The 14,005-nt window shown below is 38.0% G+C and overlaps 1 protein-coding gene across 1 annotated transcript in view; it reads right to left on the reverse strand.

Annotated features, from left to right (window-relative positions):
• The window catches only part of WDR49 (WD repeat domain 49), an 88,785-nt gene that overhangs the window by 38,295 nt on the left and 36,485 nt on the right, over nt 1-14,005 (reverse strand). Inside the window, exons 8-9 of the mRNA XM_029285298.1 lie at nt 5,500-5,664; nt 3,237-3,352 (exon numbers count right to left, since the gene is read on the reverse strand). Of these exons, the coding sequence (XP_029141131.1) occupies nt 3,237-3,352; nt 5,500-5,664 (281 nt within the window). The remainder of the gene's footprint in view (nt 1-3,236; nt 3,353-5,499; nt 5,665-14,005) is intronic.

Genomic DNA, 14,005 nt, shown 5'->3' on the forward strand with positions numbered 1-14,005 from the left:
AGCTGTCAGTGACAATCTGCAGTAGAATAGAGAGTACAGAATGATATTGTAGGATGTGTCATATAATAATAATAATAATAATAATAATAATAATAATAATAATAATAATAATAATAATAATAATAATAATAATAATAATAATAATAATAATAATAATAAAGTTAGAAGGGACCTTGGAGGTCATCGAGTCCAACCCCCTGCTCAGGCAGGAACCCTACACCATTTCAGAAAAATGGCTGTCCAGTCTCTTCTTAAAAACTTCCAATGTTGGAGCATTCACCGCTTCTGGAGGCAGGTTGTTCCATTGGTTAATTGTTCTAACTGTCAGGAAGTTTCTCCTTAGTTCTAGGTTGCTTCTCTCCTTGATCAGTTTCCATCCATTGCTTCTTGTCCTGCCTTCAGGCGCCTTGGAGAATAGCTTGACTCCCTCTTCTTTGTGGCAGCCCCTGAGATATTGGAACACTGCTATCATGTCTCCCCTCGTCCTTCTTTTCGTTAAACTAGACATACCCAATTCCAGCAACCGTTCCTTATATGTTTTAGCCTCCAGTCCCCTAATCATCTTTGTTGCTCCTCTCTGTACTCTTTCTAGAGTCTCAAAATCTTTTTTACATCGTGGTGACCAAAACTGGATGCAGTATTCCAAGTGTGGCCTTACCAAGGCATTGTAAAGTGGTATTAATACTTCACGTGATCTTGATTCTATACCTCTGTTAATGCAGCCCAGCACTGTGTTGGCTTTTTTGGCAGCTGCAGCACACTGCTGGCTCATATTTAAGTGATTGTCCACTAGGACTCCGAGATCCCTCTCACAGTTACTACTATTGAGCAAGGTACCCCCTATACTATACCTGTACATTTGGTTTTTCTTGCCTAAATGTAGAACCTTACTTTTTTCATCATTGAATTTCATTTTGTTAGATAGCACCCAGTGTTCAAGTCTGTCCAGGTCCTCCTGTATCTTAAGCTTGTCTTCTGGAGTGTTGGCTATTCCTGCCAGCTTGGTGTCATCTGCAAATTTGATGAGTTCCCCGTCTATCCCCTCGTCCAGATCATTGATGAAGGTGTTGAAGAGCACTGGGCCTAGAACAGAGCCCTGGGGCACCCCACTACACACTTCCCTCCATGTAGATGCGGTTCCATTGAGGACCACACGCTGAGTACGGCTGGTCAGCCAGCTACGAATCCATCTGGTGGTGATGCTTTCTAACCCACATTTTTCTATCTTATCGAGTAGTAGGTTGTGATCTACTTTATCAAATGCTTTACTGAAGTCCAAGTAAATTATATCCACAGCATTCCTCTGATCCACTAATTTTGTCACTTGGTCAAAGAATGCAATAAGGTTTGTCTGGCATGATCTGTTTTTGACAAACCCATGTTGGCTTGTAGTAATGACTTTGTTTGCCTCTAGGTGTTCGCTGATTTGTTGTTTGATTATCTTTTCCAGAATCTTCCCAGGTATTGAGGTCAGACTGATAAGTCTGTAATTTCCTGGATCCATTTTTTCCTTATAGGTAGTCCTTGACTTATGACTGCAATTGGGATCAGAATTTCCATTGTTAAAGCAATTGTGAAGTCAATTGCATCCAGTTTTATGACAAAAAAAGACGTCAACAACTCACTTAGTGACTTCAAGAATTCACTTAGTCCCTCAGCGAGTCGTTGTCACCCCAAATGGGGTGACTGAAATAAACGACCTTCTGCCGACCCTTCCAGTGTCTACCACCAGTGAACTGGGACCTCACGACGTTGATAACATTTATGGACGAGTAAGGGTTCACAGGTCTAAAACTAGTGTTGACTATGGGGATGCTTCAGTAGTTGTAAATGTGAGGACTGGTTATAAGTCTTTTTTGTCCGTGTCATTGTAACTTCAAACAGTCACTGAACAAAAGGTTGTAAGTCAAGGATTGGCTGTGCCTTCTTTTGGGTCCCCTCTGCTCTGAGTCATCACGTTCTAATTCTCATCCAATAAATAATATTAGCAAGTGAGATGCAGGAAGTGGGTCTTCTCTCTCATGGCATCTGCTGTCTGAAACAACATTATCTCTGAGATTTATATGGCTCCCACCCTCACCCTGGTTTAAATTAGTCTTTTAAACCTCCTCCAAGACCTGTGCTAGAATGCTGAAAGATCCTTTCTGGAGTGTTTTGGTCTATTAGATGGTGTTTTTTTCCTCTGCATTTCATACTAATGTTTTTGATTATGTATATTCTCATTTTTATTGTCTTATTTTGTAAGCTTCTCAGAGCTGTGATACACTGGGGGGGAGCAAGGGCTAAAAATGTCATAAACAAATAAATAAACATGAGAATTATCTTAAATCAAATCTTACTGTTTACCAATGTTATGCTATCTTTTTCATCCTGGCATAGTGTAGAAAAGAATATGCAGGAATTATTATATTTTTTTTATTCAAAGATTTATAGGCCACCCAACTTAAGCAATTCTTGGCTTACCACATTATTATCAGGTAAGATACACTTTGTAATCTTTTTTTATTGAACCTATCTCGATAAAAAATATTTTAATCTTCCTGCAGAGTTGATTTTGTGGTCTGGTCTACCTCAAAGAGCTGACATCTAGTGATCTCCAAGTGGTTTATGATTACAACCCCAAGAATTCACTAGAAATTTTGGAAGCTGTGACTCCATCATAACAGGAATATCTCCAGGGAATCACTTCTGCTCTGAGCAACATGAATTTTTAGCCTTAGCAAACAAAGGAATTTTAAGTGGGCTTACAGTATGCTTCAGCATAGGATCCAAATCACTGCATTTAAATAAAGTATATGTGTCTGCCTGTTTGTGTACACAAACACACTCTTTTTCATCTCGCCAAAGGGTTTAAGAGATTGGGGGGGGAATGTAAACTCAACAAATCCTTTCATAATGGATTCCTTTGTTTTGAAAGCCTAGCCTATTTTGAATATACTCTGGAGTATTTTAATTTTTTTTGCTCTTGAAAAACCTTGAGAAGAAACTTGCTGACCTTCTTGGTGAAAACTAAAGTGCTTTATTTGATCAAGACAAATAAGAGCTTCTCTTACTATACTACACCAGTGAATACATCTTTTCTTGATTTCCATTATCAAGTAGCTTTTGAATTACTGGGACAGACTATTAGCAGATGTTATCACCCATTAATGGAAGCAAAAGGTGCACTAGTACAGTTTTCTATATTGTAGGCTTATATTTACAGTCCCTTTTAAGTAGAATACTCTTCACAGTACCTGTCCCATCCTAGGACCAAGATAGTCCAGCTTAGCACCAAAATCTGGGAAATTTCAACTGCTTGGTCTCTTCCAGCATTGAGCTTATGGTGACAATATCCGTTGAAGTCCCAGACCTGGAAAATATTGAAAAATCAGGATATCTGATTTATAGTATTTTTTTGAAAAAAAATTAATATTGAAAAATAGCAATAGATAATAATAGGATGGAGACTTTAGTATTAAGTTTAACATTTTTCATATTGCAAAATAATTCAGTGCACTTTACAACTTCTTATCAATAGCATCAACAGTATAATATAAGCAGCCCTATGTTTATATATATATACGTAGGCAGGAGAGGCAAGAAAAGATTAGTCACCGGCACGAAAGCTGTAATTAGAGTGCAGCCCAATCAATTGGGATCGGTGACAAGGTCCAGGAGCCGGGCGCAAACGACATGTTATCTATAAAGGAACTCTCCCATGGACTGGCATTTAGCCCTGACAATGTCGGAAGATACCAATGAAAGCTTGGTGATTATCTATGATATTAAACTTTTTTAGTTTATTATACTCCTGGTGTTCACGTTTTATTGATTTGAAGATGATTATACCCAGGAGTCACGTCTTTAGTTTTAACGTTATTAGCAATATATATATTACAAATCACATTTAACACTGATTATTATTTTTTGAACATTTTAATTTACTTTCATCATCATAGGGCTATTTGCCTCTAGTTTCTACTCTATAGATATGATTGTACTCAATCTTAATTTGTATTTTATGATTTATTATTCTCAATAATGAAGCAATTAAATTGGAAAATAGAAAAATCAGTGTATCAAAACCGTAGAGTAAAATGTTTCTCGGTAACTTCAAAAATAATGTTAAAAATCTTAAGGCTACATAATTCATGTGTGGGGGAGGAAATAATATAACTGATGGGGAAACCAATGTTATCTGTAAACCTTTTAAATCTAAAGATCTTACCACTGCAGCTAATTTACTGTACAATACCAACTTAATGTTATACTAGCCAACCAAAAGTTAAGTGAAACACAGCTAGTTTTCATCTACTGATTTGTTAATCATATGGAACCTTTTGGCACAATTCAAATTAATAAACCCATTCTTCATTCTTTATCACATCAGAAGACAAAGCTTGATACATTCAGGATGTCTATCTGTAGCAGAGCTGGAGACAGAAGGAATATCCTTGTGGAAATAGTTTGTTGTTCACACAGACACATCAATCAAAAACTTGTCATAAATGTGAAATGTAATATTTTTTTTATCTGATTTGAGACACACACTCATCTACTCACTGATTTTTGGCTCATACAGATGAATTAAAATTACTTCTCCCTTTACAAACCCATGATCATGTCCAAAAGTGGTTCATCCTCCTCTGTGAAGTAGGTATATTTATATATCACAGTTTTGCTTCTTCTTTTACGATTTCTTTCATTTCTTCCTTAGAATTCTCTGTTATTGCTGCTATTTATTAACCTAGAAATCCTGTTTGCTCTGCATCTCTGAATTCACAGTTCCCCTGGGCTTAAGTTCACCTCCTGCTATGTTTCTTTGCTCTTCCAAACATAGCACAGAAACTAAATTTTATAGAGAAAATTTTAAGACACCTAACATGTTTACTAAATATATCCATTTTCTGAGTTTGCACTGTATTTTGAACTATACATTAAGCACTTGAGCAGGGTTTTGACATGCCAAAGAAAGTCTGACCCATTTTAAGACAAATCAGGTTTGCTCTGTTGTGAAAATTATCTGCTAGAACTTTAGGTGATCCATGTGTTAGAAGAACATATTCAAAGTATCCTTATGTCAGTATCCTTGACTGTATTCCAATTCCAGAATTTAAATGCTTTCTCATCCTAACTTCCATCTGAGGTGAAAAATGATCCTAAGCCATGAATTTAAAAAAAAAAAAAAAGCAGGACAACATACATTTATAAGGTAAAGAAGAAACCAGAAAGAATTGAAGCACAAATTAAACACAGTCTGAGTTACCCAGTCTACTTTTCCAATCTACATGGAAGCACAGAAAAGGATTATAAATACTTTATTTTTCAAGTTAAGTTAATAAACAATATTGTTATTATTGTTTAAAAGTATTGGCTATTTTATAAAAAAAAAATAAGTACCACTTTGAGTTCCACTAGTGGAATTTCTAACAGGTGGATGCTACCCCTCTGATAATATGAAATGGTTCAGCCCACTTCATTCCCCCACCCCCTTTCTTAAACACACATAGTGCACACCTTGACTGTTCCATCTGTGCCCCCGGTGAAGAGCCGTGTCTGAGTCCCGTCAAGAGTCATAGTGCTGATCTCTGCATTGCCATGACAACCGGTAAACTCTTTGATTTTCTGCCCAGTATCAATCAACCAGAAGATAACTGTAGATCCAGTATCTGAGCTGATTACCTAAGGAAGAGGAGGAGAGAAAAGTCACTCAAATTAAAATCTTGCTCTGCTTCCAAACACCTGCATTATAATAAATTAATACATATGCAGTCTACTAAGTATCAATTTGAAATGCAAATCCAAAAGGAAAATATTAGCGTTGATTTTCTCATCTTTCTTCCAAATCATAAAGTTTGATTTTTATCCTATGCTAAATACCTTTCTTCACAGCAAGCTTCATTTAACTGATGAGTAACAATCTAGTTATCATTTAACAGAGAAAAGAGGTGACTTGTTTTTACAGCAGATACTATTTTATTCCAAACAGGGACAATGTGTCTTTAGCAATGAAAATTGCGATCTTTTTCAAACAAAATAAAATAAATCTTTGTGATATAATAAAGCTTTGTGATATACAGGTAATAAATACCACGCTTCCTTATGTCAGCAAACTGCTCCATATATAAAGCATTAAGGGAATGTTTCTGAATGCATTAGCTTGCAATATCAGTATTATGCATTTTTTTTAACAGTATATTGGCATTTATTTTCACTGTATATTGGAGAAAGTGTCATTTGGATAAATCAGGACGTATGACACACACATCTCCACAAAAAATCTTGGTAAAATATGTGTTGTGATTTCAGAATGCAACCCCAGTTTTTTAGGTCACACACCCATTCCCATGTATACCAATAGATCATGTTTAATATTTATGAAATATTTAGGTGCAGGTAAAATCTACTAGTTATGCTCTTAGTAAAATATAGTTCTCCCTTGCCTATTATAATTTTGTATCCTTTTTTTCCCACACTGCCCAATCACTTTCTCAGGGAAGCCAGACCGATTAGATTAGTGCTGTCTCATTTGTGTTCCTCAGCATACTCATTCCAAATCTGCATATAATTTATATTCATCATGATTGCTAGCCATTGTTCTGGCTACCATAGTTACATTTTGTGAATATATCCAATCCCCTTTTAATATAATACAAGTTGGCATTGTCATGAAAATAACCTACCTAGTCAATATTAGTTAATCTCAAAAAACCTGTGCACAGTTAGTCCTGGTCAATATCTGAATAAGAGTGTCAGGACAGCCATCCTGTTCTGATATGCATTGCCTGCTGTCAGTCTGCCATATTTGATGGGGAGGGGAGATGTGGAGTGGGATAAGGGGGGGGATAGCATGAGAGGAATTGAAACTAAGCATTGGACCGGCCCATGAGACCCGCTGGCTGTTCCAAGGTCATGCAGAACCATCCAGCCCCCAAACAATTTGTTAGCACATAATTGAACACTCACTGCTAACCGGGGGGTTGGGGGGTAGGTGGGAACAAGGAAAAAGTTAACCATATGCTTTGAGTGCAAAAACTTCAGATCTAGCTTTGCTTCCTCTGTACGACTTGGCTTTAGTAAAGTATACTTTTAGCTAATCATGGACTTGAAAGTCTTTCTTTTCTAACTGACCAAGTTGGAATGGCTGACAGGAAGATTCCCATTATGTCATTTGTAAGATTTTCCTAATAAAGACTGGGAATTAAATCAATTTCAAAAAGTTCAAGCATAGCCCTGTTCCTCTTAGCTGGCTTGGTTTGGACAGAAAGGAATCTGTATTGCAGACAAGCATGAAGCTACTTGAAATAGATGATTGCCCAATGTGAATGAGAAAGTGCAGATGACTGTTATATCCATGGTGATTTACATGTATTGCTTCTTTTTCTCACCTTTCCCAGAAATGAATATATTCTTGATATGGATTGGTGAGTTAAAGCTGCATTAGCTGTAATTTCTAGCCAGAGACTCAGCAAATTGCTCCATATTTAAGGCATGAAGGGGTTCATACTTTGAATCCTCACAATACAGGTAGTCCTCAACTTACAACTTACAACAGTTCATTTAATGACTGTTCAAAGTTATAATGGTACTGAAAAAGTGACTTATGACCATTTTTTCACATTTATGTCCATTGCAGCACATGATCACATGATCAAAATTCAGACGCTTGGCAACCGACTCATATTTATGACTGTTCCAGGGTAATGCAATCACCTTTTCTGACCTTCTGATAAGCAAAGTCAACAGGGAAGCCAGATTCATTTAACAACCATGTTACTAACTTAACAACTGCAGTGATTCACTTAACAATTGTGGCAAGGAAGGTCTTACAATGGTGCAAAATTCACTTAAATGTCTCATTTAGCAACAGAAATTTGGGCTCAATTTGGTTGTAAGTTGAGGACTATCTGTAATCTCAGCTGAGAGGTTTTACAAATATCCTGAAATAAGGCGATGACAGATGACTTCCAAACTGCTACCAAGAAAATTCCATGGATGTGCCCATATCACCAGAGTTGAATTCAATTTGAGGGAGATATGTCACCACTATTTTTTCTGTACTGTATTCTGCAGTTGAACCAGTTCTTTCCATTAAAATATGACAATGAAATCATGCCATTTTTTTAAATAATCATACCAGTTTTTTCTAATGGTGACTTATGGCTTGCCAGAAAAGACAGATGTTTGTCTATAGATGGCTTTTATTCATCCTTAATTCTGAATAGGTTTCAGGTGAATTAGTCCATTTATTTTGTTTAAAGTTCTTACTGCTTAATATGAATATCATCTACAGAACTGCATCCCAAGCATTTCTTCATTTTGTTCGGTAGACAGATTGTATTGAGTAGACGTGTAAAGTCATAAACTTGGTGCAATAATATAATACCTTTATTATTTTCACTAGGAAGATGTACTGCTTATATTTCACATATTTATTGATGCTATAACATTCTGTAAGCAGGTATATCTGGGTTGAATTAGTAAATCAGACTGAAGCTATTTACCTGTAAGTGAAGTAAATTTGCTGCTTTTCAATATTAAATTAGACTGGCCCTCACTCTAACACTCTTTCAGAAGGACCTGAAAATGTGGTTCTGCCAGCGGGTCTGTGGAGCCCAGAGCAGGATGGAGCCCATTAAATGGCTGGCATGGATGTGCATTGTATCTAAGGTGGGAGGGGGGGTTATTATTCTCTTATTTGTATTTCTTTGATATTGTGCTTTTATGTCCTGTAAGCCACCTTGAGTCGCCATGTGTGAGTAGGCAGCAATATACATTTTCTAAATAAATAAAATAAATAAATAATAATTAAACAAAATTTCCTTATAAAGATATGAGAAGTTGCAAACATATTTGTGTTAAATTAGGTTCTTCTAAAGCCCTGGAAGCATAATTACGAACAGCACCCATGAAGAATTTTAATTGCTATCCAATATGCTTTTAATAACAGACATATCATTGCTGGCCTATTAAAAATTCTCCTCCAAAAAACCTGGATGATAACACCTGTTATTTCAAGAAAGCAAATGTAAAAAAGCTTTTTGGCAAAAGGTAAAAAAAAAATAACAAAACCAGCTAGAAGCCTTCTTTTGGCTGTATAAGTCAAACGGATGGGAGTTCTTAGGCTAGTTTCGATAGCTTCATCCGTTTCCCTACTTTGATCAGAGTAGAACTTCCATTGCTTATTTCTGTCAAACACATGGGGAGTCCTTGAATTAAATAGGCTTTGTGAAAACAAATAGCATACAGCCTTTTTATAAACATGCTTTGTTGAAGAAGGATCAGCCAACAAACTCATCAGGCCTAAGAAAAAATACTTTTTTTTCCAAAATTGCTTTATACTTTCCTTAAGAAAGACTTGTAAAAAGAAGCATTAAGTAAAGTTAGCACAATACTTTTGGAGAAAAACAACCATTCTTTCCTATATTTGTTAGGAAACAAATACGCAGGTGCCATATCATTCTAATCTACAAATTCAGAAAACGAAGACACAACAAAAGCAGGTCGATGTAGCTCGAATTCCCATTCTCCCCAAGCTGATTCGGAAATTTGGCAAAGAAAGTCAGTGGAACACAAGTTACAACGTTTTGCATGGTTGGAAATTCTGCACAGTAGAGTTCTTATTTATGCAAAGCACTCTGTTCAGGTTGGACCGAATATGGATATAATATCTGCAGATCATTATCAATACAAGGAAGTTGGAGAATGAAACATGCTTTAGTCACTTCTCAGTTGACAAATGAACTATTGAAATGAGATCTACATGGGGCTGCTCTTAAAAAATGCTCAGAAGCTGCAGCTGGTCCAGAATGCAGTGATGGAGGCTTCTTTGGTTGTACCTAAGTACATCAAATAGTGGCATTACTCAGGTACATCTCTGGCTGTAGCTGAGTAACACCACTATTTTTCAAGCTACAAGACTCCTGATCCTAGGTTCACTGGCGGTTACCTATAAAACTCCATGTGACAGAAGTGCCACAGTTATTTATGGGATTCCCTGTCCTCAGTTGTGTTCATCTATTGCAGGGGTCCCCGACCTTTGGGTCGCGGTCCACTACCAGGCTTTGGCCTGCTGGCCACTGGGCCATGGAACAGGCTGGCCAGGGCACACACATGTTTGTGCGTGCACTCAACCCCACTCGCGTTAATGCTGCCGCTGCTACACAAATGGGGCACCACACAGGGAAAAGCACTGCATGGCAAAAATGGGGCACCGCACCATGAAAACAGGGTGGTGCTAGCACCCACGCAACAAAAATGGGGTGATGTCAGTGAGTGTCACGCGGGCACTAGCACCACCCCATTTGTGTCGTACATGCTCACGGCCCCATTTGTGTGTGCATGCACATGCACGTAAAATGCTTTCCCCGCCCTTTCCCTCCAGTCCGCCAACCAAGAAAGGTTGGAGACCTCTGATCTATTGCACCAAATCTAACCAAATGGGCATGATCCAGGTCTCTTCCATATAATTAAGCCATCCTTTGGGACTCAGAGGCCTATTTGCATTGTTGTGGTGCCTGCCCTTTAAAACAACCTCCAACCCTGTTAACTTTCTGATATGCCCTGAAGGGCTTCCTTTTCCCTCAGACATCCTGTATGGATCAGGTTGCTAGATTCCGACATGTATGTGTTCTGATTGGGAAATAGTTTTATAGGAGCCTTGGCTACATTGTAATGCTGCTTTTATGATACTGTGTAATTTTATTGTAATGTGAACTACCTGAAATCATAACTTGAAATGGCCAGCTATACTGTATAATTTTTACATAAACTCCTATTTCTTTTCTATACTTTGAATTTTTGAATTCCCCAGTGAAGTTAACGGGCAGTCTCTGAGACTGAAGATCCTGTTAGCATAAGGAAAACCATGTGAGCCAACATTTTCTTCACACATAATCAAATGTTTATGGAAAGCTCAAAATGAGAACATAAATACTCAAAATGAGAACATAAATAGAAATGCATTCTCCAATTCATGGTCCTAGCAAATGATACTGAAGGCCAGAGTTGCTCCGATACTAGAATTAATTTATAGTCAGGATGAATAGCAGTTATGAGTTTATCTAGTCCTCTTTTAAAGCCTTCCAAGTAATCTCAGATTGGACAACCAAAGCAATGCATATAGGACTTAATTCAGAAGGCTGCATCTCAACTTTGCTTCTCAAATCAGATAGCAGCTTTCTTAAGTGCATTTCTTCATGAATTAAGAAAAAGTGTGGGAACACTACTAAACCTCATGACTTCTTATTCTGTTTTGCTGAATTTTCCTGTGTTGCTTGCACTAAACATTTGAATAAGTAATGGAAAGTGCAAGAAATGGATATTTAGTAAGAATTATTTTTATTTATTTATGACTAGAACTGAATACTGCATCCAGTTCTGGTCACAATATAAAAAAAAAAATATTGAGACTCTGGAAAGAGTGCAGAAAAGAGCAACAGGAATGATTAGGGGGCTGGGGGCTAAAACGTTCAAAGAACAGTTGCAGGAATTAGAACTTGGTATGTCTAGTCTAGTGAAAAGAAGAACTAAGGAAGACATGATAGCAGTATTACAATATTTGAGGGGCTCCTACAAAGATAAGGGGATCAAACTATTTTCCAAAGCACCAAAAGGCAAGATAAGAAACAATGAATGGAAACTAACCAAGGAAAGAAGCAACCTAGAACTAAGGAGAAATTTCCTAACAGTGAGAGCAATCAGCCAGTGGAATAGCTTGCCTTCAGAAGTTGTGGGTGTTCCATCACTGGAGGCTTTCAAAACGAGACTGAACAGCCATTTGTCCAGTATAGAGTCTCCTGCTCAAGCAGGGAGTTGGGTTAGAAGACATCCATGGTCCCTTTCAATTCTATTCCACTCCACTACATTCCATTCCATTCTATTATATTTAATAATAATAATAATAATAATAATAATAATAATAATAATAATAATAATAATAATAATAGTAATAGTAATAGTAATAGTAATAATAATAATAAAGTTGGAAGGGACCTTGGAGGTCATCGAGTCCAACCCCCTGCTCCGGCAGGAAACCCTACACCATTTTAATCTGAGAACATTTCAAGGGAACATTGGAAAACTCTTTAACTTATATGTATTAGTTTGCCATTTTCTTCCACCCTCTCTTCCTACTATACACAACCATCATCTTTATCCTTCTAAACTATTCCATGTTATTCATTGCTGCTTTGTCTAGTTATGCAACTTTTAGGATACTGTGAAGCTGCCTTGCAACTAATTAGTATATTTATCCATCTAGCCCAGTAGATTTTTTTGCTATGAATCCTTTTTAACTGCAGGTGCCAAGAAACAGACTGTAAAATTTTCTGCATACAGATCATGTGGTGTACCTCCACTCCTACACAATGGCCTTCTCTCCATATGCTTCATTTCATGTTTTCAAATTTTCCATGTTCTTTCTTGTTCTCTGGCAGGAACTTTATTATTGATACCTATATATCTCTCTGTATATTTATTTATATCTGTGGGTACTTCCAGTTTGTAAAATAGTACTTGTTGCACTGGACAGCTGGTACAAAATATGTTAATCAGCTGAACATATTTATGTTTGCATTGGAAATCTAAAGAACTGTGTATTTATTTATTTAGAAGCATTTTTTTTTACTCAACCCTCCTTTCATTTTTACAATGCTACAGGATGGTAATGTCCAGCAGTATGTTCAAAATCATCAACATATTAATGAGGCAGTTAAGCTGAAGGAGAGATGAATGATTCCCTTCCCAGTGCCTTAGAAATGCCACATTGCTCTTTAGGTCTGATTTAAACAACATTTTCACATTGCTAAAAAAAAATTATATTGGACAAATAGTTCAAAGACGGAATTGAAGCAGAGAGACCAGCAGCTACACTGTCAGTACTGTTATAAGGTTGGCACAGTTATATCACCATGGAGAAGGACATTCTATAAGCATTCTCAGTATGACATTTGCGCAATCCTAAATTTTAGAATTATTCTGCCTCGGGGGTCCAGAGAGCTGTTGAAGCTTGGCAATACCAGAACGAGTGTTCAGAAATGAAATAGCAATATGAGAATCTCAACAGGAGCAACGAGCTTTTCTTCTGAGTTAGAATGGCTGAGATGCACAATAGCATGCAGAAAATGAGATTTCAAGGAAAACCGAAAAGCAAAGCAATGGAAACAGGAAGAATATTCACCAAGACAGTCTTTTTCTCATTTATAGGGTGATTTCTAAAGAATAAAGCAGACATGTCAAACACAAGGCCCGCGAAGTGGTTTCATGTGGCCCACGAAGCCATCCTGGAAACAGTGAGGGAACGGCCTCCGCTGCCTTGGCCCTGGCCGAGGCCGGCCGGGAGCCAATGTACAAGTTTGTGGTGGCCATCTATGCTGAAATGCATTCAGTCTTAGCTCCACAAGGCCATCTGGAAACAGCAAGGAACCAACCCCTGTCGCGTCGGCCCGACCCCCTGGGTGCATGCTGGGGAGGTGTCGCCCTTTCTGAGAAATGAAGAAGTGCACCATCGCCTGGAAGTGGCCAGCAAATGGCCCTCGCCTACTTCACATATCTGGCTTGATGGGCTCTGGGGGGGGTTTGGCAGGCAGCGGGGCACTCTCCTCACCCCCTTCTGCCAGAGACCCTCAGATCTGTCCCACTCCTACCCAGGCCCCCACAGGCACTTTTGACGCAAATGATGTAGAGCTGGCCACACCCATCCAGTAGGCCACACCCACTCCATCCACGCCCACCCAGTAGGCCGCACCCACCCTGGCCACACACAACTTCCCCCCCCGAGGGCAACTGGAATGCTAATGCGGCCCTCAATGAAATTGAGTTTGACACCCCTGGAATAAAGGGATCCCGAAGTTCTTGTACATAATGATCATGCAGCCACTTTCCCCAGAGCAAATAATATTTTAAGGGCAAGAAAAAGGCTGATTTGTGTTTGTGTTTGTGTGTGTATGTGTGTGTGTGTGTGTGTGCTTGCATGTGTATGTGATTATATACATATGATTACAGTTGTCTTTGCTAACCAAAT

This window comes from Protobothrops mucrosquamatus, unplaced genomic scaffold, assembly GCF_001527695.2.
Source record: "Protobothrops mucrosquamatus isolate PMUCROS unplaced genomic scaffold, P.Mucros_1.0 scaffold1482, whole genome shotgun sequence".
Taxonomy (NCBI): Eukaryota; Metazoa; Chordata; class Lepidosauria; order Squamata; family Viperidae; genus Protobothrops; species Protobothrops mucrosquamatus.